Below are 23,505 nucleotides of genomic sequence, written 5' to 3'. Positions count from 1 at the left end.
GTCCTGCTCTGCTTTAACTTCCCAAAATGCATTATTTCACACTTGTCTGAGTTAAATTCCATCTGCCATTCCTTGGCCCATTTTCCCAGTTGATCTAGATCCTGTTGTAACCTTAGACAACCTTCTTCACTGTCCCCTGTACCACAAATTTTGATGTCATCCTCAAACTTACTAATCATGCAACCAACGTTCTCATCTAGTCATTACTATATATGACAAACAACAGGGGGCCCAGCACCAGTCCCTGAGGCATACCACTGGTCACAGGCCTCCAATCGGGAAAACAACCCTCCACCATCTTACTCTCACCACCAAGGCAATTTTGTATCCAATCGGCTAGCTCACTCTGGATGAAACAACAAATCTGTACAAAGGCAATATTCATGGCAGAAGCTGAAAATTGAAATCTCAAAAGGCAAACACTGGCAGGAAACGTGAAATAAAAATATAAAATGGTAAGAATGCTCATTATCTGAAATTGTGGAACTCATTGTTGAATCTGGAAGGCTGTGATCTGCCTGGGTAGAAGATGAGGCGATATTCTTCAACATTAGAATTTTGTTGGAATTGTGTGAAAGACTGTGGACCAGAAGGGCAGACTGGGAATGGGGCCAAGAATTATTTGGAGTCAGTTTTGTAGAATGTACATAAGGTGTTGCTCAAAATGATTACTCATTCTGCATTTGGTCTCTCCAGTGTAGAGAAGACCACCTCCTGAGCAGCAAAACAGTGTGTTAAATTGAAAGACATATGTTAATCACTATATGAAAAAAATATTTGGTTCTGTGGATGGAGGAATGGAGGAGGTAAGACTATGTTGTAACATGGACATTTGCAAACAGTGGCAGCTGCTGACACTGAGGCACAGCACCTCCAACTGTCAATGCCATTCTGTGAATGCAGGCAGCTGTTTGCAGTGAGGTAGCCCCTATAGTGTACTAATGACTCTCAGCACCCCAATGTGCTGTAGACCAAGTTGCCAGTTGATGACTGTACTCAAGGTCATGCTGGCAGAAGGCCAGTGATCTCAGGACAGCTGAAGATCTATCCCAATGATAGCAGATTAATGTCCATAGATTTGCTGATATGGGATCAAAATTGTTCTTAAAACATTTACATTTTGAGGTATGAAAACCAAAAGTAATGATTCTGACTGGATATTATTGAACACCAGTTAGTACCTCCATAACAAAATCTACAATAAAATGTCCCTGTTTTCCTACCATTTCTACTTTGCAGGTCACCTGTTATTGACATAAAAATCAGCTGCTGTTTACGTCCCTGGCCATCTATGCATCAGTTACTTGGGATTTAATACATTACCAGCATTAGCACTGCTGACGACAAAATTGCCAAAATCAACCGGTGGATCATAATATTGAAACAAGTATGCTGGTGAAAGGTAGAGGAAATTAGACCAAGTATTTGTATGTATAATACTTCTGTTTTGGATGATTTTTATAATGTGTATATATTGTACTGTATAAGTTGATGACCACTTAATTTACAATTTATAAAAATTTCAGATATGCCTCGTGAACTTAGAGTTGTGTAACAGCTTAAAAGCACTCACTCAGATGTGGTTCTATAAATGCCTGAAGTAAAATAAGTTGTGCAGTCAATATCGGTAAGAGAGGCGTTGATATTTCTGATGCTGACTCTTCATCTGAGGCTGAATAAATGTCCTGGCTACTCACTTATTTTTCTTCAAAAGATAGTGCTTGTTTAAAGTCCATCTAATTCTTGTGTATTTTTATCTCGATCAGGGTATATAAATGTGACAATATGTTATCACTAGTAGCAACTATTTGAGCAGTAATATTTTAGTCCTTGTAGAATAGTTTTGTGAACAATATTGGTCTCTACAATTACACATCTGCCAGATTGAGGCCTGTTAGATGAAGCTGTTCACTATAGCAAAGATTGATTCTTAGAAATACACTTTTTAAAGTCCTTTTTGTATTTTTTCCACAGCAATGAGAATATTACTGCTTGGCAGTTTCCTCTTCTCTATGAAGAGATGCAAATTTTGTGGTTCTGACTCTCCTCATAGTGATATTGCAACCGGATTTGCCGTCGATCTGTACCATGCTGTACGCTCTGTGCAGCAGGACCAAAATCTTATTTGCTCACCCATGTCTATCAGTCTTGGCCTTGGGATGATAGCACTGGGTGCCAGAGGGACAACTTGCAGCAGTTAAGGAAAAGTTTACACTTCAATAAAGCACAAGAAGGTAGGCAAAATAAGCAAAAAGAACAACCGATGCTGTAAATTGGAAGTGAAAACAGAAAATGCTGGACATACTCATCCATCAAGAGAAAAACACATGTAATGTTTCAGGTCACTGATCTTTCTTCAGAATCAATTGCAGATCAAAACATGATATATATTAAATTGATTTGCAAATTGAATGAAAAAATTGATTTTTCTTCTTTGCCTATATAAAATCTATAATTGTTTTTTGTAAGCATCTGCTGTATTCTAAAGGATTGTGATTCTAATTTTAGGGGAGGAATCTTTCCATGTTGAAAAAGCAATCCAAAATCATCCTCCACTAGTAGTGAGAAATACAAGCTAAAACTTGCCAATGCAATTTACGTTCAGAATGGATACCCTATTTCTCAACAATATCTCCACAGCAACCAGGAATTCTTTGATAATACTGTAAGGACAGTAAATTTTTCAAGATTTCATATCTACTGCCAACATTATTAATACGTGGGTAGCTAATCAAACCAATGGTAAGTGGTAGTCATTTCCTGCTAATGGTATTATTTTATCTAAAGTAATTGAGTTGTAATGGAAGCATTCCAACTTAAGATAGAGAAGATGCTTTAATATACACTTAAGAAAATGTGTCCTGTTCTCATTCGAAAGCATGTGAAAATAATTTTTCAAACCTATATGCAAATATGAAGAAGCTGCACAACTGCTAAAAGAGTGTCCAGCAATAGAGTTTAATAAAGTGGACAGAGTTGCAAGCCCCAATTAACTCCTTGTGGCTTCAAAGCACAGGGCCCAGAACACAGTCGCCTGAATGGACTTGTGAGATCACTAACCAGTAGAACCCGAAATACTGCTCCAACCACCGTGATCTGCAAAGAGTTGGCATAGATATTACTGATTCACTGAGGGATGGCAGAACCCCTGTCTTTTATGCATCCTCTCCAGTGACTTCCCCTTGTTGAGAGAGCCTCAAACATATGCTAGGTCTCCTTTAGCATTGTAAACAAGCGGCTGGAAATAGGTAGTCTGGAAAACAAGCTGCCCAAGTTGTGCACTCCCAACCAGTGCGCACTCCCATCTCCCAACACTTTCTGTATGCCCAGCAATTCAAGTGCTCATCTAGACACTTCTTAAAGTTGTTATTGACCCAGCTTTAACCACTCTCTTAGGCAGTGCATTCCAGGTACTTACCAATCTCTGGGTCTGCCTCATATCCCCTCTAAATCTGTCTCAGCACCAGTAATGGTAAGAAATTCAACCAGAGCTTAACAGTAATGCCTGCTGTTTTTGAAACTTTGGTGTTACATGAGGGAGCCCAACACCAGCACTGCCAAATTTCACAATCTTTTTAAAGCTTTTTTAAAATAGCATTAGAAAGACATGCAATAATATTTTTATACTGAAAAAGAGGCACAGATGAATTTATAGGCAAAGATTTGCCCCAACTACGATGCTCTGTGTGGATATAGTAGCATTCATCTCATCAATTGAATCATTTAATGCTCTACTTCCAACAACCTGAAATACCCAATCACTCACAAACCTCCAAATCATTGAGATTCCCTTTATGGAGCACAAATTGGGGGTGGAGATGCTAGTGGTGAGGGATGGTTTGTCCTGCAGCTAAGTGCAACGTTTCTCATGTGTGATTAACACATGGTGTTACATGGAACAGGTGGGCCAATTGCTTACTTTGCACAACATGCACAACCGCGGTACCCAATTTGTCAAGTTTCAAGAACCTAGCTAAAAATGTGGATGTGTAATTTATGTAGAAAATTGGAAGCAAATGGATACTTATTAAAGACTATGTAACCCAGTTCTTTGGCCCAAAAGTTTAACCATAGGAAGAATAAAGATTCGGTGAAGCAGGATCCCTATCCAAGCACTCCTCTTCTGTTGTATTTCTCTTCATAATATCAAAATAACTAGGTTCTAATTAAGAAATCCAGATCTGGAATGGAAAGGGCTATGTTGAGTAGAGCTGAGTATATAGCAGCGAGGCTCATGATTCAACCCCAATGCATATGTAAACAATTGCTGGCCGGGTAATGGGCCACATCCTTGAACATAACACATGCAATGACCTTTCCAACAGCTCCTGCAGCCATTGATATAATAACTCCACTGAAATGCAGTGACATGGGTTTTTGGAGGATCTGAAAAAGAACTGGGGAAGGGTTTGGAGGGAAATGTCAACACATTTTTTTTGTGAAGGACTTGACACTTCAAGAGCATATTTTGTTCAATTAGTTATCCCAAAGCAGGTAATTCAGGATGATTTATATAAAATACAGGTGGTGATGGTTGATTTTTTTCAACGATTAGCAATAACTGTTTTATTTTTTATTTAAGTACTTGTGTTTTGATTTCTACATGTTTAATATTGGTTTTTACTATATCAGATAAGTAGGTCATCCAGCTTAAAATTATGTTTACCTGTGTATTTTCAAACAGATTAATGCTTGTTGTTCCACAGAAATTAATTTGGAAAAATAAAAAGAGAAATTTTAAGGACCAGTAGCATCTGTATATTTCCCACAGACAGAATAAATGAGTAATTGTGAGTTGTTCAAATAGTGTTATCTTATGGCAATAAAAACACTTACTTAGTTCACACAGAATGTCAGAGACATTGCCAAGCATTCAAACTATCTGATGGTTTGTTAAGACTCCGGTTACAATTTAGCCAGATGTCAAAGCATTTCTATGGGCTGAGTCTTTGCAGGACTCTCAATGTGAAATCCAGAGGTCTAATGCTGCACAAAGCCTCACCCATCACAATAGACCTGGCTTTGATCAGGAGGTTGCAATTTAAGGAGCTTCTCAAGGTAATGGCAGACTTAATGGGTGAGGAGGCAGTGAGCTCAGCAAGCTCAACACTGCTAGGAAATTTCAGACTATGATGTTTTTAATATGCTCCTGTGATGCATCCCTGGAGGTTTTACTACATTAAAGATAGTATCATAATACAAATGCTTGTTGCCTGTATTTTAATGTGCAGGAAATTCTACAAGACATCCAGATTTTTCCATCCATCTCGGATATATCCTTACTTCTTCTGACCACCTTAATATGTTGCATTGTTTTGTACAAAGCCACTGGGTAGTTTTTGGCACAGTTGCACAGGAAGCTTAAGTAGTGCATTTCTGTCCTAGTCATGATTTCAGGGTTTTTGGTCAAAAAATGCATTTTCTACAAGCGTCATTTTTAGACTTCAAGAATGTAGACAAACGTGCACATTCAATAAATTACAGTGTGGAAATATGTTCACACTAAGTGGTGTTTTTTACACTCCCTCTGACCAACCATGTCAAAGCATAGGGAAAAGCTAAGTGAGGTGAAGAGAAGTGTTACAACATCTTAGGACAGACTCGGTTCTGCCTCAGCGGTTTCTGGAAATCCTGCACAATTTCCTAGACTATTTCACAAAAGTTCACTCCTCAGTGAAGTTTAAACTTGATGGTATTATTTAACCAGGTGCCAGCGTGACGGAAAGCACGAGGATGGAAGTTAAATTGGATAGTTTGAAATAAAGACGTTGGCAAATAACCTCAAGCTTGTGGGAGAGGAAAGAGGGCTGTGAGCATTGGATTAGTCTGGTCTTGTGATAATAGAGGCATGGATGAGATTCTCAGCAATAGATTAGCTGAGACACAACAGACTGCAGATGCTCAAAATGGAGCAACAATCTGCTGGGGGAACTCAGTGGGTTGAGCAGCATCTGTTGGGAGAACAGATGAGCTGAGGCTGGGCTGGTGCAAGTGATGTTATGGAGGGAGAAATGTGATTGTAGAGATGGAACAGATTGCGTGGCCTGAAACTTAACTTCTGGCTCAAATATGATGGGAACTAAAATCGAAGGTTTCAGCCTTAGCAATATTTATTGTTGCATTCTGCCTATCAAATAGTGGACAGCAGTCTGGTCAGAAACAATGGAAAAGACAAATGAGGTTGTGGTTGAGATCAACAGAGACAAAAGATTGCAGATGCTGGAATCTGGAGCAACAAACAATCTGCTGGAAGAACTCAGCGGGTCGAGCAGCATCTGTGGGAGGAAAGGAAACTGTTGATGCTTCGGCTCAGAACCCTTCACCAGTCCTGATGCTGCTTGACCTGCTCGAGTCCTTCCAGAAGATTGTCCGTTGCTGTGGTTGAGGTAAAGTTGGGTGTTATCAGTGCAAGGAGAGAAACTGTAGATGTGGTTAAGGATAATGTTATTGAAAGATAACATGAATATGAGAAATAGGAGAGATCTGTGGAAAGTTACGTTGGGAACACTGGAGATAACAGTGCATTTACAGGCAGACAAGCCATCATAGGTGATCCTCTGCCTGTAAATAGATACACAGAAAGGACATCAGCCAGATGTGGTCCCATCCACCCGGACAAATTGGTGTACAGCATCTTCCGATTTGGCTAAATATCCAGGAAGGAAGACATGAAATGTGCTGAGGCTATAGAGGTGCTGAAGGTGATGGGTTTGATCTTCCTCATGTTAACTGGCAGTACCTTTTAAAACATGTCATTCATAAATTGCAGTTTAAGCTCTTTAAGTTGTTTTTAAACAAACATATTATCTGATTTTTTTTCAGGCAAAGTCAAAAACTTGGTCTCAAGTCATTCTTTCAGCCCACTTACAAAACTAGTTTTAGTGAATGCCATTTACTTCAAGGGAACATGGAAACACAAATTAATTCAAAGAACACAAGAATGATGGAGTTTATCAAGAATGATGGCTCTGTTGTGAAGTACCAATGATGCACCAACAGGTGACATGCAGATTTGGTAAATATTAATAAAAATACACATTTTATCATAACTGTTATCTTGAATAAAAAAGATTGGTGGTGAGAATTATTTTTTTGTGTTGAGAGCTTTTTATGTGCTATTATTGCATGTATGAATACAAAAATAACAAAGATCTATCAAGCTGATTCTCATTTTAAATACTCCCTATCCCATCATTAGCCATGCTAGACATATTTATTCAAATTAAACCTCATTTGCTGGGACAATTTCACTATCATACCCAGACTGAGTTTTTTTTTTGTCATGAAGGGCACTAAGGAACAAGATTTGAGTCATCTGTGTAATTGCAGATAATTCCTACAGATTCATTCTGGAAATACAAATTTATTAGTGGCCAAATATTTTGCTCAGCACCAAAAATCAGCTCTGAAGCAGTCTACACTAGGTCAGACGAGAACTCACCAACACTACTGCACAGTGATGTTAGTGTTCTTGATGGAGTGAATTTATAACCAGTTCCCAGTACCCTGAAATTCTGAAGCAGTCATGCACTAAATAAATTTGAACATTCATCTTTTGTATATCCGTGGCTCAGCATTTTGATAACTAATAAATAGTAACAAATATGTATGTTATAAAGAGCCTTAGGAATTGCCCTTCTATTAATATTTTGTGCTGTCAGCAAATGCATACATTCCCTTTAGGAAATAAATGTTTTCTAATTATTTCTTTACCAGGTAGTTGAGATTGAAGTTTTACCATGCAAGGACTTGCATTTTCATCATTGTTGAATTTTTTGACAGTTTGTCAATGAAACTTTCAGGTTTCCTAATTTTAAGAAGGTTACAAATTTGCCACTAAATGCTATTAGTATAGTTTATGCAAAATGGCAATTTTTTAGAAAAAACAGAACACGTCAAAATGTATTTCTTCTTTCATTACTATTAGTACTATTGTTAATATGAATGTTATTAGAGCCCTGAATAATGTTTTATGTTTTCTTATTTTTAATTTACATCAGAACTCTTTAAGCTCCTACTGCAGTTATTGCCAGTGTAATTCAAATATTTATAGTAATGAACATATCTTGGTCTGGTCCTTAATTATCTGAAAAGAAAGCAACAATGTAAAGACAGAGGGATCTAAACATGCCTTGAGGTGATAACAATATTAGTGAGGCTGTTATATGTGAGACTGGGTACATGCGTACAATGCACAATTTAAGTGGCAATGTATAGCTGATGAAGTATCTCATTGTATTTTAATTGATAAAATTTCACAGATTCATTGGGCACTAAAGAGATCATTCAGCCCATCTATTCTGGCGCCAGCTGAAATAAAGCTTCTTTTAAGGATAGTTTAGAGGTGATAATTGATATTACTAAAATACTTTGCATAATTCCTCATCTTATACCTACATTTATTTACCCATTTTTACTTATGTTCTTCATTAATTTGGGATATCAGTTCAATGGAACAATGTTGAAATTTATCCATATTATACATTCCATATTATAATTCCATCTTGGCTTTTGAATGTCAGATTAAGGCAGAATTCTTGTAATTGTCAATTATATTAAATACTTCATACTTTATCCAATTGCAGGCTATTTTATGGCAGGTGAGATGAGATACCAGGTTTTAGAATTGCCTTACAGTGGAGATGAGGCCAGCATAATCCTGGCACTTCCAGCAGAAGGAACTGATTTAGTGGAGTTGGAAAAACTTATCACACCACAAATCATGCAAAAGTGGGACTCCACAATGACGGAGGATGAGATTGAGATTAATCTTCCAAGGTTGGTTGTCAATATTTACCATTCTACATTTATTTTTGTATTGTTACAACGGTGGTTGACTGTTAATTCTGGTGGAATTTCCCTAGTTTTATAGAAAAGAAAGTAGATATTAAAAAAATTTACAAAATGTAGAAAAGGAATTATCAGATATCTAGATGTATGTACTTCTGTCTCCTATCATAAACAGCCAACCAGAATATGCTTATATAACCATAAAAGACTGCAGGGTCTATTTTAGTGAGCCTAGCAAATGCTTGCAGCCCGTTCTGCTTCTTGGGGGGACTCTCAGATACAGAGAATCAGATTGGCCAGCTCTCCATATCCTGATCAGCTTAGTACAAATGAGACAATGCCTTATGGTTACTGATCTGAAATTGGTTGAGCATGATATTCCAAAATTGTCACAATGCTCAATGCTATATTTAAAGTTAGCTATTTCAAATCAAAACTTCGCTGTATATGTAATATGTAATGTGTGTTTATGATGATACCTGAATGATTTTCAAGCTGTAGAGCAATATATTGCCATAAAACTGCCTGATGCATGTGAAAGTTAACTAGGAAATGCTTTTGCATTGAATCCCATGATTTGAATAGGGAACCTGCTCTCAACTGGTTGGAGAAAAAAATACAAAGTCATTGTCCTACTTTTCTGACTATGAAAGGGCATGATCATGGAATAAGATCCAATGTAAACAGATCTTCACCAATGCTCAGTTGTTCAAGAGCAGCAATAATGTAAAAGCATAAGAAATAAAAGCAGGAGTCTACTATTTGGCTCACTGTCATTGCTGATCTTTTACCTTTTGCCACTTTCTAGCACTAACTTGTATTCCATTTTTTAAATTAAAATATATAAAAGAATTGACTTCTTTCTTGAATATGCCCTGAAATATTGTGAATGCTTGGCTTAAGACTGAGGCATTTACTGTCTACTTTCTCATTATAACATTTATAGATTTACAATCCAACAGAAGCTTGATTTGAAAGAGCCACTTGAAGTCCTCAATATTACAGAAATATTTGCAATTGGAAGTGATCTTTCTGGGATTGCGGGTATGAGTATTATGGCTGCTTTTCTATTCATTGCTGAAAGGTCATCAGGACTGGATTCTGAGTTTAATGTGCGTATCAGTCTGGTGGGGAGTTGGCTCACAGTACTTGGCAATCCCAGTTCACAAGCATCATTTAGAAAAGCTGTGTGTTATTTATGTCCTCTGAGTCTGTGCAAAAGAAAATAAGTGTACAACCGTTTAAGGAGTAGGATTTAAAATGAAAAAAATACAGCCATTTAAGTGAAATTTGTAATGAAAATTGTTAAGAGACTCTTGAAAGGAGCCAAACCTATTAGAGGTGGATATTAGGAAATGATCCTTATTTGTTTCCAACTTTTGAACTGAATAAATGGAAAATTTCAGGGAACATGCATGCAGTTTCCTTATGTATATTCCTGGTGGTGAGGCATTTCACAGGGAACATGATGCGTAAGTGCTAATACAACAAAAGCTTGGCCATCTGGCACTTCACTGACCAGTATGTTGTATGTTCAGAGTGAGCCACTTGGCTGACAGAGGGACAGCATTGAGAGAACACTCGGGCCAACATTAGGATAACACCTAGGGTGCACCCAGACTGGCATCAGGTTAACCTCCATAATGGTTCGATCAGCTCCTGTTGACTCTATACTGTGCCAGATTACTGAGCTTTGCATTGTCTAATTGTATGCATTATTATTACACTGGCAGCAATTTTGTTATCTGGATATACACGGCTAAATGCAGAAATCCAGAAGCTGCAGTCATTGATATCCTGCACCTCCACAATGTATGATATTGCAGCCTTCATACGTACAGTCAACAATGAGTCAGTGATATCACGTGAATTTAAACTTACTGAATATTATTACCTCTCTAAAACCAATTGAAAAGATCAGTTTTATCAAATGAGATTAGCTGCATTTGTAACAATGTACTGAATTATAATTAGTGTTGAACAATCTCTCTAGTCCAGAAAATGTGGTATTGTCAACATATATGTGAAACCAGATCTGCTTCAAATGATGCTGCCAAGATGCACTATGCAAATCAGAAATATGAGGATATCCAAGGCAGATCCTTGGGACACCAGAGGTAATGACTTGAGAGGTAGAGGGGAACAGAGTAATATTAAATGGTAATTGATTGCAAAATCGATAAATAATATAGACAGCAACAAGGAAATTATTACCTAAAATACTAAAATTGGTAATATTTTGTGAAATGTAATCACATTTTGTAATTGTTTATTTCAATAGATTCACCTGACCTGCACATTTCTCAAGCAGTTCATCAAGCATTTATTGAGATAAATGAAGAAGGGAGTGAAGCAGCAGCTTCAACAGGTAATCAGCGTTATCACTCCCACATCAACTTCACATTCAGTGCATCTTTGAGTTCGTTTTCAAACTGTGCTTTTTAACAAAATGAAAACTACTCTGTGGACAGTGCTGTAACAAGTAGATCTGTGAAATGATCTGTATGGATGGCACGCAAAACAAAGTTTTTCATTGTGCCTTGGTCCATGTGACAATAATGAACCAATTACCAATTAAAAAGGGGGAACAGCAATGAACTGTCAAGAAGGATTACAAAAGGGATGTTTTTTTTTTCAAATGATCTATTTTCAGATGAGAGGCCTGTCTGAAATAAACACAGATAATTATATTATCCCATAATGAACATGTGAGCATGAGAAAGAGAAGCAGGAGTACACCATTCAGCCCTCCTACCTTCTAGCCATTCAATGAGGGCATAGCCAGTCTTCAAACTCAGCATCACTTTTCTTCATTTTGTTGAATTCCCTTAATATTGAAAAATCTATATTGGTTTGAATAGCAGCTTCTTCTTCTTGGGTAGTCCCTCAGGGCTGAGGATGACTTGTTTCCATTCTGGTTTCATGCATGGTGAGGGGACTGATGAGGCCAATGTGTGAGTAGCAAACTATTCCACAGACAGGGCAGGTGGATAGATATGTCGTGAGGTGATGCAATCCTTTTGCTGTTTTAGACAGGGCTTCTATGTGCTCCTAATGCTTGGTTCCCAAGACTATCCCAAATGGTTTTTCTTCACTTTGAGCAGTCATGGGCCAGTCAGTAAGGAGTGTTGCATTCTTTCAAGAGACTTTGAGCACATCCTTGAATCTCTTCCTCTATACACCTTATAATCTCTTCCCATGACGGAGCTCAGAATAGAATGTCAGTTTTTGGAGTCTGGTATTAGCATGGGAATGATGTCAACTGAGTGTAATTTGGGACTCAATGTGTGGATGCTAATATTGTTGATCTTTCCAGTGAATTTTGAGGATCTTGCAAAGATGCTTTCAAGTGCTTTGAGGTTCCCACTGTAGGGTTGTCCTGATCTGAGAAGATATCGGAGGGGAGTAATCACTGCTGCTCTTTAATTGATCAAAGGCTGTTCCCTGGTGCATTGCAAATGATGGTAAATTTCATCGTCAATGTCTGCCTTCACTAACAGGTAATTTCCAAGATGTGAGGTCCAGGTTTTCCGGGCAATAAACCTTTATAGTTGGAGGCAGTGTTGTGCAGTGGGGTGACTTGGTAGACACTTCTTTCTTATGGGCCCAGCCTTTCATATACTTCAGTAAATGAGACAGAAATGCAGCTCGATTACTGATGTTTTAGTGACATTGGTTCTGGAGTAAAGTTGCATAAGGTTGAACAGTTTCTCACTAATTCTGGAGATTAACTCTACTCCTGTAGGAAGTTGTTCATGTTGTGGTGCAACATGGCAGCAATAAAGATTGTGAAAAGTGTCAGGGCAATGATACCAGGGCAATGAGTGACCAAGCCTCTGCAGCCCTCTTGTGTAGAGAACATACCATCAGATAGGTAAAACAACTTACTGCTTTCTCTGTCCTAAATGTCCAATCCCTTATTTTGAGACTGTGGCCCCTGGCCCTAAACACTTCAGATGGAGCAACAATCATCTCTGCATCTACCCTGTTAACTACTGCTATAAATTTTGTATGCTTCAAAGAGATCGCCCTTCAGTCTTCTAAACAATAGAGAATATAGGCCCTAATCTGCTTAATCTCTCCTCATAGACAAACCTCCTAGCCCAGGAATAAATCTAGTTAAGTTTCATTGCACTCCCACTATTGCAAGTATGTCCTTCATTAGGTATGGTGACCAACCTGAAATTAATATTTCAGGTACAGTCTCACCAGGGCCCTATATAATTCAGTAAAGGCCAGCATATTGTTTACCTTCCCAATGGCTTGATATACCTGTGCATAAACTTTCAGTGATTCATGTACAAGATCATCCAGGCCCTTATGAATACCATCACCTTTCAATTTCTCATTGTTTAAAAAGTGTTCTCTTTTTTTGATCAAAGTAGTTGAGCTTGCATTCTTACACATGAAATGCCACCTTTCTGCCCTGTTTATATCCCCTTGAAGATTTTCTGAGTCTCACAACTCACACAATTACCCAACTTACTATCACCTGCAAATAAAGATAAATTGCACAAGATGTCCTCATCTCACTAATGGTGTTACCTGGTAACTTCAAAGCCAGCACTGATCCCACTGATCATGGCCTCTCAACTCCTTTATGAAAATGACTCCTTTATTTCTACGTTCATTATTTCTGTTTTTCTTCTGTTAAACAATCCTCAGTCCATGTTAGTATATTGCCTTCAATCCATATGCTCTAATTTTCTTCAATGACCTTTTGTGTGGCAACTTAATTAAGGCCCTCTGTCCAAATACGACACTTCCGCAGGTTGCCTCTGATCTCTTCTGCAAGTTATAACAGCAAAAACCTTGAACTGATTTGTCAAAGATGACTTACCTTTCATAAATCAATATTGACTCTGCCTATTGTTATAATTATTTTCATCATGCTCTGCCATCACTTCTTTAATAATAGATCCTAGCATTTTTCCTAGTAATGACGTCTGGGTAACCTGTCTGAAGTCCCTGTTTCTCTTTACCTTCTTTCTTAAAAAGTAGAATACATTTGCTACCTTCTAATCTGTAGGAATTGTTCTAGAATCCATGGACCCTTGGAAGATTACAACTAGTGCATCCAGTATCTCACTAATAAATGAAATAATGGTTCAGCCTCCTTTGACACCAGTCTTCAGCTGGGTTTGAGGAGGGTATTCCACAGTTGCTTTTGACTAATGGAGTCAAAGGTTTTGGTGAAGTTAAAAAAAAGGTAATGTATACTGGCTGGTGTGGCTCTCTGCATTTTTCTTGGGAGTTGTCACATGGTGTAGATTATGTGCATTTAGGTGGATGGAATCCACATTATGATTCATGGAGAAGCTCCTTGGCCACAGGGAGCAGATGGTTGAGGACCCTGGTGATGACTTTCCCTGTGGAAGACAGCAGGGAGATCCCTCTATAGTTATCACAGTCAGACTCAAGCCCTGCCTTGAAGATGGTGATGATCACAGCATCTCTGCCGTTTGTGGAATATCTTCCTCTTCCCCAGATGTGGGCCGTGTAGCTGAGGATTTGTGACTGAATTGCTTCATTGTTGAGTTAGCAGCACAATGACACAGCTAGTTGAGCTGCTGCCTCACAGTCAGTGATTCGAGTTCAGTCCCAATCTTCAGTGCTGTCTGTATGCAGTTTGCACATTGTTCCTTCGACCATGTGGGCTTTATTCGACACCTCTGATTTCTTCCCTTATTCCAAAGACGTGTGGGTTGATGGGTTAACTAGCCATTGTAAATTACCCTTCATATCCAGGTAAATGGTAGAATCTGGGGAGAGTTGATGAGCATGTAGGGAGAATAGGTTACAGATAATTATTAGGGATTGGGATGCCTCTGTGAGGCAACATAAACAAATAAATCCTTGGTACAAAGTAAAATTAATTTTAAGTATGTTTTAATTGTTTGAAGTCCAAACTGAATGCAAAATATGATACCACTAAAGTAAATATTTTGGTATTGAACCTTTTCATGTAGGTATGACAGCAGCAATCATGAGCCTTCCTCACCATCAATTTATGGCTAATCGTCCTTTTGTGTTTCTTATACAGAGCAAGTTAACGGGTAATGTTCCTCTGATTTGATTTGTTTATTCATATCATTTGATGGATTGCTTTAAAGAGCTTAATTTCCTTTTACTGAACAATGGAATGTGTTTTCTGCCTTACCTCAACAGTGTAAGCATTGAAAGTCAGGACCAGTTTTTATTGTAATTTAGAGATAAAGAATTAATATTGAATAACATAATCCTGATTAAACATATAATTTTTAATGATCATATTTTTATCACTTTTGTGTATGTAAGCTTTTATTTCAATAGCCTTGGATTTGACAAACAGTTCTGTATTTCAAAAATGATCATGTTACACTATTAACAAAGATCTGGAGTTGCTTTCTCAGGCAGTTCTGAAGATAGATAGCTAGTAGAACTGCTGTCTCACAGCTTCAGCAACTGGGTTCAATCCTGATGTCTGTGTGGAAGTTGCACATTATCCCCTGTGACTGCAAGGGTTTCCTCCAGGTGCTCTGGCTTCCTTCCACATTCCACACATGGGCCAGTAGGTTAACTAGCCACTGTAAATTGTCCCATTGTGTAGGGGGAGTTGATGGGAATGTTGGGAGAATAAAATGGGATTAGAGTAGGATTGGGGTAAATGGGTTGTTTATGATTGGAGAGGACTCACTAGCCTGTAGAGTCTGTTTCTGTGCTGTATAGTGAAAAACTTGACATTCATGAACATGAAATAGTAGAACTCATCTTTCAATGCTAGTTTTCAGTTTAGACTTTTAGATATAAATAATGGAAACCCTTACCCATTTTTTAAAATTTATTCATTATTTTTGGGATAAGGATATTCCCAGGAAGGCTAGCATTTATTGCCTATCCTTAATTGTCTCTGAGTAGATGGTGAGGAGTCACCTTCTTCAAACACATCAATCCTGATGATGATACTCCAACAATGCTGTTGGGCAGGAAGTTCCAGGATTTGAACCCAGGGACAGATAAGATATTTATTTAATAGTCACATGTACATCGAAACACACAGTAAAATACGTCTCTTTGCGTTGCTGAGAATATGCTGGGGGCAGCCCGCAAGGGTCGCCATTTTTCCAGCGCCAACATAGCATGCCCGCCACTCCTAACCTGTACATCTTTGAAATGTGGGAGGAAACCGGAGTACCCGGAGGAAACCCACGCAGACACGGGGAGAACGTACAAACTCCTTACAGGTAGCAGCGGGAATTGAACCCTGGTCGCTGGTGCTGTAATAGCGTTATGCTAATGGTGATGTATGTTCAAACGCGAATGGTGTTCACCTTGGAGAGGAACCTGCAGATGGTGGTGTTTCTCATTTGCTGTCTGCCCTGGTGGTAGAAATCATTGGTTTGGAAGATACTGTCAGACTAGCTTTGCTGAGTGGCTGCAGTGTACTTTGTAGTTAATAAAGCCATGAGTGCAGTGGTGTCAACGGAAGTAGGTAGATCATTAATCTTATTGCATTATTTTTATATTTTTTTTCTTTTCAGCTTCAGTTTTATTTGTGGGAAGACTAATGGAACCTGAGAAGATGATTTCTTTTGGGAGAGATAAAGAAGCACTATGAAATAAAACTTAACATATTGTTCATATTGAAACCTAATTTGTATTACATAGCTAATACTTTAACCAAACTGTTCTGCTTAAGATTAATGACAAGTTTTAATTTTTGTTTGAGGGTGAAGTAATAAGGGAAATATCGTAATCAGCTATACATAATTTTATAATAAGTCAAATAAAAATACAAGTACAATACTTTGATGCTGGATTTTCAGTTGCTATTTTGCATCCTTAATCTGTTTTAACCACATCCACAAATGCTCTAAAGAAAAACATACAAGAACAAGAATTGTTAGATTTGTTCTCATAATCTCATTGCAATAATATTAAAATTAAATGTTCTCAAAATGGATGGAGATGACCACTCTTGTTTTTGTCCCTACATCTACGATAAATCCAAATATTTGCTTTTTCAGAGCCGATCTCCTATGGCATTGTTCATATTATTTAGGAGCAATTTGCAGATTCAATGTCAAATTGTCCACTCCATCTAACTTGCTCTTTCTTTCTTGGCTGTATTAGAAATGGCTATTTCTGCCTGTCATCTTTTTGGCTCAGTTTTTCTTGTTCTATTCATATAGTCTGGCCTGTTGGGCATATCCTGCAGCTTCACTACAAACAACGTACTGCACAGACAAAGAAGCATAATGTACTTGTAACTGTCCACATTAATCAGTTCAGTCTCACCAACCCACCACTCCCCCACCTTCGCCGCTACTGAAAAATAACTTGTTTTTCTCTTTCCCACTTCCAATGAAGTGTCCCAGACATGAAAACATTGTTTCCCTTTCCACAGATGTGCTTGACCAGCTATGTGTTTCCACCATTTTGTTTTTATTTAAGATTTCCAAATTTTGCAGTTTTTTAAATTTTCATTTTGGTTTATATCCTAATGACTTTATTAAATTTGTGCTTGTGTTTATCTCCATGCCCCCTTTATTTCAACAGTGCTGTTCTTTTTGTTTGCTTCCTTTTCATGTTTAGGTCTGTTTTATTTTCCTTTTTGGTTCTGTGTCTATTATGATGTGTCTTCCTTAACATCTTTTTAGCTGATTGAAATTTGAATGAATCAGAAGAAGAAAACAACAAATGTAGTTCCCAAGAAATTAATCTCCATTTAGTATTATTCAAGAATAAACCTGCAACTACGTGATCTTTTTCATTTCTGAAATTCAGTTTGTTTGACACCAGTGGAACTTTTCTATGTCAGCTGCATTGTTAATATATTTTTGTTGATGATCCAATAATGGATAATTATCCAGCCAAGCAACAAAAAGGTCATATGACTAAAAATGAGGATCTTTCCAGTCAGCTCCAAGTAATCCTGCAGGCTATTGTATCAAAAGATAAAGTGGTGCTAGGGAAAAAATAATCCAAAGGAACTCTGATAAACTCTAATTTTGACTGATATTACACCAGCAGATCTGGAGGCCTCGTGGTTTGCCACTCTGTTTGCCCCTCTGTTTGCCCTTCTCCCGAGGTGAATATGCAAGTTGTACTGCCACAGAGAGATTGAGTTCACTTCATATTCATCAAACTAGGTGCCCTGGAAGTGGCTAGGCATTACGAGACTGAGAATAACCCAGCAAGAAATATAAAAATAAAGTTTCAAATTGATAAGCATCTGATGAAAACTCATCAACCTGAAACTAACTTCCCCTGTTCACAGATGCTATCTGAAATGCTGAATATTGCCAGCAATTTTGGTTTTATTACAGATCACTGGCATGTGCAGTATTTTGCTTATGAGAAAGAAAATTATTGTTAGGATCATTTTTTTTTAAATCCCGTCTATGCCAGCTGTTTTCAGACTATTCAACTATTGGTTTCTACCTTAGCCGCATGCTGACCATTTCTGTGAATGAATAAACACTCTCTCTTAACCAGATTTGAATGGGCTGAAATGAGTATGTTGAGCATCACTAAAACCAGAGCATCACTAAAACCAAAGCATCAATCAATGAATGGTTTGTATGCCATGTCAATCTCCCATAATCTATTCTCTGATGGTTCAGAAATCCTAATGGATTGGCTCACTCATTTGTACACAAAGTTCATGTTATCCCTGGAGCTACTATCCGCAGCTCTGTGTATTCATGAGGTTGGCTGTGTGTGTGGCTGGAGCCAGGGTTGGGATCAGGAACGTGGATAGGTGTGTGGCAGGGGCTATGACCTGGCCCAGAGGGCTTGTATGTTTCAACTAGCTTGACCAACTGAAACATACAAGCTGAAACTCACCAAGTTCCGTTTCCCTCGCTTCCTTTAAACTCATCGTGCTCATGGAAAAATGTATTATATTACTGTGTAACATGCAGAAGTGTGAAATAAAACACAATGTTTTGAGTAACATCCAACAGACCGGTCAATCGGTTTGTCCGGCCCCACCGTCCGGTGCAAGACTACCGGCGTTTGACTGTCCCCCGAGAAATTGATTGACAGGAGAGTCCCAGGCTCAATCCTCGGCGAGAGTCAGCGGCCAGTATCGCGAGATGCTGGCGCTATGGTAACCACCGGCGCTACAAAGCTGCCGTGCCCGGTGAAGGGGATGGACGGCCGGTGTTAGAGTCAGGTAAGGAGACGGGCCGTGGTGCAACGCCGCTTCGGTCAGGGCTGCCTGATTTGGACTGAGTTTGTCATTCCCTGTCCCAGTCCTCAACTTCTCCAGAAGTCGGGAAGCACGCTTGGGCCGGGAGGAGGAGGAGAGCGGGAATGGCTGGTGTCAAGACTCCAGTGAGTCAATTGCCATCTGAAAGGCTGGTTCTGACTTTCCACTGTTGCTGCCTAAGATCTACAGTCATTTTTTCTTTCAATTTCGGACTCTCTATTGCAGCGGCGCTTTGAATGGGCTGGGGCAGGGTGCAGCAACAATAAACGGGAAATGGTGCTGGTGGGTGCTAAATGGTGGTGGGGGTTGGGGGTTGTGGGGGTGGAAGGGGGGTTTGTGGGGTGGTGGGGGGGTGTTTGGGGGTGGTGGGGGAGTTGGGGGGGTGATGGGTGGCTGTGGGTTGGGGGTGGTGGTGGGTGGAGGGGTTGGGGGATGGTGGTGGTTGGGGGTGTTGGGGGGTGGTGGGGGTTGGGGGTGTTTGGGTGTGGTGGTGGGGGAGATGGGTGGGGGTGGGGAGATGGGGGGTGGTGGGTGAGGATAGGGTGGTGGGGGAGATGGTGGGTGGGGGTGAGGGAGATGGGGGTGCTGAGGGAGATGGGGGTGGTGGGTGGGGGTGGGGGAGATGGGGGGTGGTGGGTGGGGGTTGGGGGGTGGTGGGTAGTGTGTGGGGGTTGGGTGGTAGGGTTGGGGGTGTTTGGGGTGGTGGGGGTAGGGTGGTGGGGGAGATGGGGGTGGTGGGTGGGGCTGGGGTGGTGGGGGAGATGGGGTGGTGGTGGGTGGGGCTGGGGTGGTGGGGGAGATGGGGTGGTGGTGGGTGGGGCTGGGGTGGTGGGGGAGATGGGGTGGTGGTGGGTGGGGCTGGGGTGGTGGGGGAGATGGTGTGGTGATGGGTGGGGCTGGGGTAGTGAGGGAGATTGGGGTGGTGGTGGGTGGGGCTGGGGTGGTGGTGGGTGGGGCTAGGGTGGTGGGGGAGATGGGGGGTGGTGGCTGGTGGGGGAGATGGGGGGTGGTGGGTGGGGGTTGGGTGGGGATTGGGGGGTGGTGGGTAGTGTGTGGGGGTTGGGTGGTAGGGTTGGGGGTGTTTGGGGTGGTGGGGGTAGGGTGGTGGGGGAGATGGGGGTGGTGGGTGGGGCTGGGGTGGTGGGGGAGATGGGGTGGTGGTGGGTGGGGCTGGGGTAGTGGGGGAGATGGGGTGGTGGTGGTGGGTGGGGCTGGGGTGGTGGGGGAGATGGGGTGGTGGTGGGTGGGGCTAGGGTGGTGGGGGAGATGGGGGGTGGTGGGTGGGGGTAGGGTGGTGGGGGAGATGGGGTGGTGGTGGGTGGGGCTAGGGTGGTGGGGGAGATGGGGGGTGGTGGCTGGTGGGGGAGATGGGGGGTGGTGGGTGGGGGTAGGGTGGTGGGGGAGATGGGGGGGTGGTGGGTGGGGGTAGGGTGGTGGGGGAGATGGGGGGGGTGGTGGGGTGGGGGTAGGGTGGTGGGGGAGATGGGGGGGTGGTGGATGGGGGTTGGGTGGGTAGTGTGTGGGGGTTGGGTGGTAGGGTTGGGGGTGTTTGGGGGTAGTGGGGCTTGGGTGGTGGGGGGTGGTGGGTAGGGGGTGGTAGTGGGTGGGGGGTGGTGGGTAGTGGGTGGTGGTGGGTGGGGTTTGGGGGGTGGTGGGTAGGGGTGGTGGGGGTTGGGGGGTGTTGGGTAGGGTGTGGTGGTGGGTGGGGTTTGGGTTGTGGTGGGTAGGGGGTGGGGATGGTGGTGGGCGATGTTTCCCTGGAGTAATAAAATTATGGCCAGGTGGAATACAGGGCATATGACCAAGTTTAATGATGTAGGGGTTGGGTTTAGCTGTCAGAGGCAATAGGAATTTATCATTGGTGAAGATTTGTATCTGCTTGCTTTGGAACCATTCATTATTTGATAAATACTAAACATGGAATATTACTGAAAGTACAGTAATATGATGGGGACATAGTCTCAAGATGGTGACAACAATGCTGAATGGTTGAGAGACGGTCAGGTGACACTGCAACAGTTTCACATGAACATGGTTCAATAAAACCTGCTGATAATTTATTGTCTTTCCCAATTCCCAACCTGATGAATCAATAGTCCTCCGTTCTGAATGTTCTCCAGAGCAAGCACTGATGGAAGTAGATGCACGGAGGATTAGAATGAACTATTATTGGGGTCTTTGGTATCCATCACCAAAAATGACTGAGTCACAAATGACTGGCTGGCTCAATGTGAAGGAAATATAAATCATAATCATTGAATCATAAGAACAGAAATGGCCCCATACGGACTACCTTGACTATGCTGACCATGATGCTCATCTACACTAATCCCATTTGCCTGCATTTGGTCCCTTTCCTTCAATGCCTTTCCTGTCAAAGAACCTGTTGAAATGTCTTTTAAACATTGTAATTTTACCTGTCTCTACCACCGTCTCTGACAGCCTGCTCCAGATATTCACCACCCTCTGTGTGAAAAACTTACCCCTCAGGTTTCCTTTAAATTTGTCTCCTCTCAGCTTAAGTCTGTGCCCTCTAGTTCTAGACTCCCCTGCTTGGGAAAAAGATTCTGTCTATCCTACCTATGCCCTTCATAATTTTATGAACCTTTATATGGTCACCTTTAGCCTCTTACATTATAGTGAGAATAAACCCAGCCTATCCAATCTCTCCTGATTACTACAGCCCTCCCTTCCAGGCATCATACTGGTGAATCTTTTCTGCTCTTTCTATTGCTACCACATCCTTCCTTGTAGTGTGGTGACTAGAACTGTAGTCTAAATGCAGTCCAATGTTTTGTACAACTGCAACAAGATGTTTCAACTTCTATACTCAATACCTCAATCTATCAAGGTAAGCATACCAAATGCTGCCTTCACTATCCTATCCACCTGTGTCTCCACTTTCAGGGAGCTATGGACTTACACCCCAGGGTCTCCCTGTACATTAACACTCTTAAGGCTCCAGTCACTATATGTCCTAACAGAAGTTAGGCCTCCCAAAGTGCATTACCTTGCACTTGTCTGGATTAAATTCCACCCGCCACCACTCTTCATGACCTGAATGTGAGGGAAACAGTATGAGGTTAGTTGAACTTGACTCATCAACCTACCTATCTCACATAAATCTGTCAGTGACAGTTTTGATGCAAATGGCAATTTCAGAGTCTTTAGAAAGTTGCCATTTTTCATACGAGGGCATCTTGTATAATTTGACATTATTGCCACACTGGAAGGGACAGATAAAGTACATATCCAACAGTTGACATCAGTAAATTCTTGAGATGCTGTAAGATAGTAGCAGTAGTGGAATCGTATACCAACACGGAATCTGTATCTGCATAGTCTGGTGTATTCGTTATTCCTTCATCGTGGAAGATTCACCTGAACCAATGCGGAATATAGAAGCACCGTAGGTATAAAAAGGAAGTGCCAACCCTGTAAAGCCATCTGCATTGTGATCGTGTTATGCAGATTCCGCTACTTCTATCCCGCTTTGCCGTTCACTGAGATATCATGACTGACCTTCTACCTCAACAAACACACACAGAATCTAAGTATTGCTGGTGTGTTTTTTTACATTATATAATAATGTAGCTTTTTATTTCTTTTACAGATACCTGCATTCTGGCATTATGTTGTTGGACGTTACAACTGTTATTCTTTGACTTTGAGTAGTTTCAATCACTGAATCATGAATCCCAATAACTTCATTGTGGTACCAGCTAACAAACCTGTCACTTCTGTCAAGTTAAAAGCAAGGTAAATGAATTTAGAAAAAAATTCTCAGGAAAAGACTTGTTGAAATGTAAAAGTGTAATGGATGTGTAAATGTGAAGTAGAATCTTTATGGGCAGACATCTTTGGAATAATAATGTTTAATCTTCCTTTGTATTTACATCGGAAGCGTGGTAAGAGGGCTGAGCTGCAGGTGAGACTGAAATAGCGTAGGTTCACGACCCTCCCAGCATACTACTAGCTAACGTCCAGGCCATTGAGAACAAAGTTGATGAACTGAAGGTGAGACTGACCTACCAAAGAGAACTGAAGGACTGCTCTGTGCTGTGTCTCACTGAAACATGGCTTACACCTTCTTCATCTGATTGTACCATACAACCTGAGGGCTTCTCAGTTCACTGAATGGACCATACAGCGTTCTTGGTCAAAGTTAGAGGCAGAGGGGTCTGCTTCTTAATAACTCATGGTGCTCGGACGTGACGGTCATGGCGAGTTCCTGCTCACCCAGCTTGGAATATCTAACAGTGAAGTGTCACCCATACTACCTGCCACGGGAGTTCACTTCAGTTATCCTGATGGCAGTCTATATCCCACCCCAGACAGACATGAAGCCTTTACTCAATGAACTATACTCTGTGGTCAACAGCCTTGAAACAGGATACCCTGAGGCCCTCTTCATCATTGCTGGTGACTTCAACCAGGCCAACCTAAAGAGTGTGTTACCAAGATACTACCAGCATGTCTCCTGTCTCACCAGGGGCCCAAACATCCTTGATCGTTGCCAT

General features: G+C 40.9%; 3 protein-coding genes across 3 annotated transcripts in view; all 3 read left to right on the top strand.

Moving 5' to 3' along the window:
- The window catches only part of LOC127571867 (WD repeat-containing protein 49-like), a 38,968-nt gene extending 36,988 nt beyond the window's left edge, over positions 1 to 1,980 (top strand). The window contains exon 20 of the mRNA XM_052018612.1: positions 1,975 to 1,980. Coding sequence (XP_051874572.1) covers positions 1,975 to 1,980 — 6 coding nt within the window. The remainder of the gene's footprint in view (positions 1 to 1,974) is intronic.
- Positions 1,981 to 2,012: 32 nt separating this feature from the next.
- LOC127571866 (serpin I2-like) lies at positions 2,013 to 22,650 on the top strand. The gene is given in 15 exon segments (XM_052018611.1): positions 2,013 to 2,196; positions 2,489 to 2,492; positions 2,560 to 2,680; positions 2,682 to 2,742; positions 6,823 to 6,918; positions 6,921 to 6,977; positions 6,980 to 7,015; positions 8,586 to 8,778; positions 9,737 to 9,834; positions 11,072 to 11,167; positions 14,769 to 14,846; positions 16,962 to 17,029; positions 18,820 to 18,949; positions 22,328 to 22,394; positions 22,599 to 22,650. Coding segments are annotated over 15 exon segments (1,341 nt in total).
- zbbx (zinc finger, B-box domain containing) overlaps positions 18,934 to 23,505 on the top strand; it is a 41,637-nt gene continuing 37,065 nt past the window's right edge. The window contains exons 1-2 of the mRNA XM_052018610.1: positions 18,934 to 18,949; positions 22,599 to 22,744. Coding sequence (XP_051874570.1) covers positions 22,677 to 22,744 — 68 coding nt within the window. The 5' untranslated portion in view covers positions 18,934 to 18,949; positions 22,599 to 22,676. The remainder of the gene's footprint in view (positions 18,950 to 22,598; positions 22,745 to 23,505) is intronic.

The sequence above is a fragment of the Pristis pectinata genome, chromosome 6, assembly GCF_009764475.1.
Source record: "Pristis pectinata isolate sPriPec2 chromosome 6, sPriPec2.1.pri, whole genome shotgun sequence".
NCBI lineage: Eukaryota > Metazoa > Chordata > Chondrichthyes > Rhinopristiformes > Pristidae > Pristis > Pristis pectinata.
The sequence above is the reverse complement of the archived record's forward strand: the minus strand, read 5'-3'. Positions and strand labels throughout refer to the sequence as shown.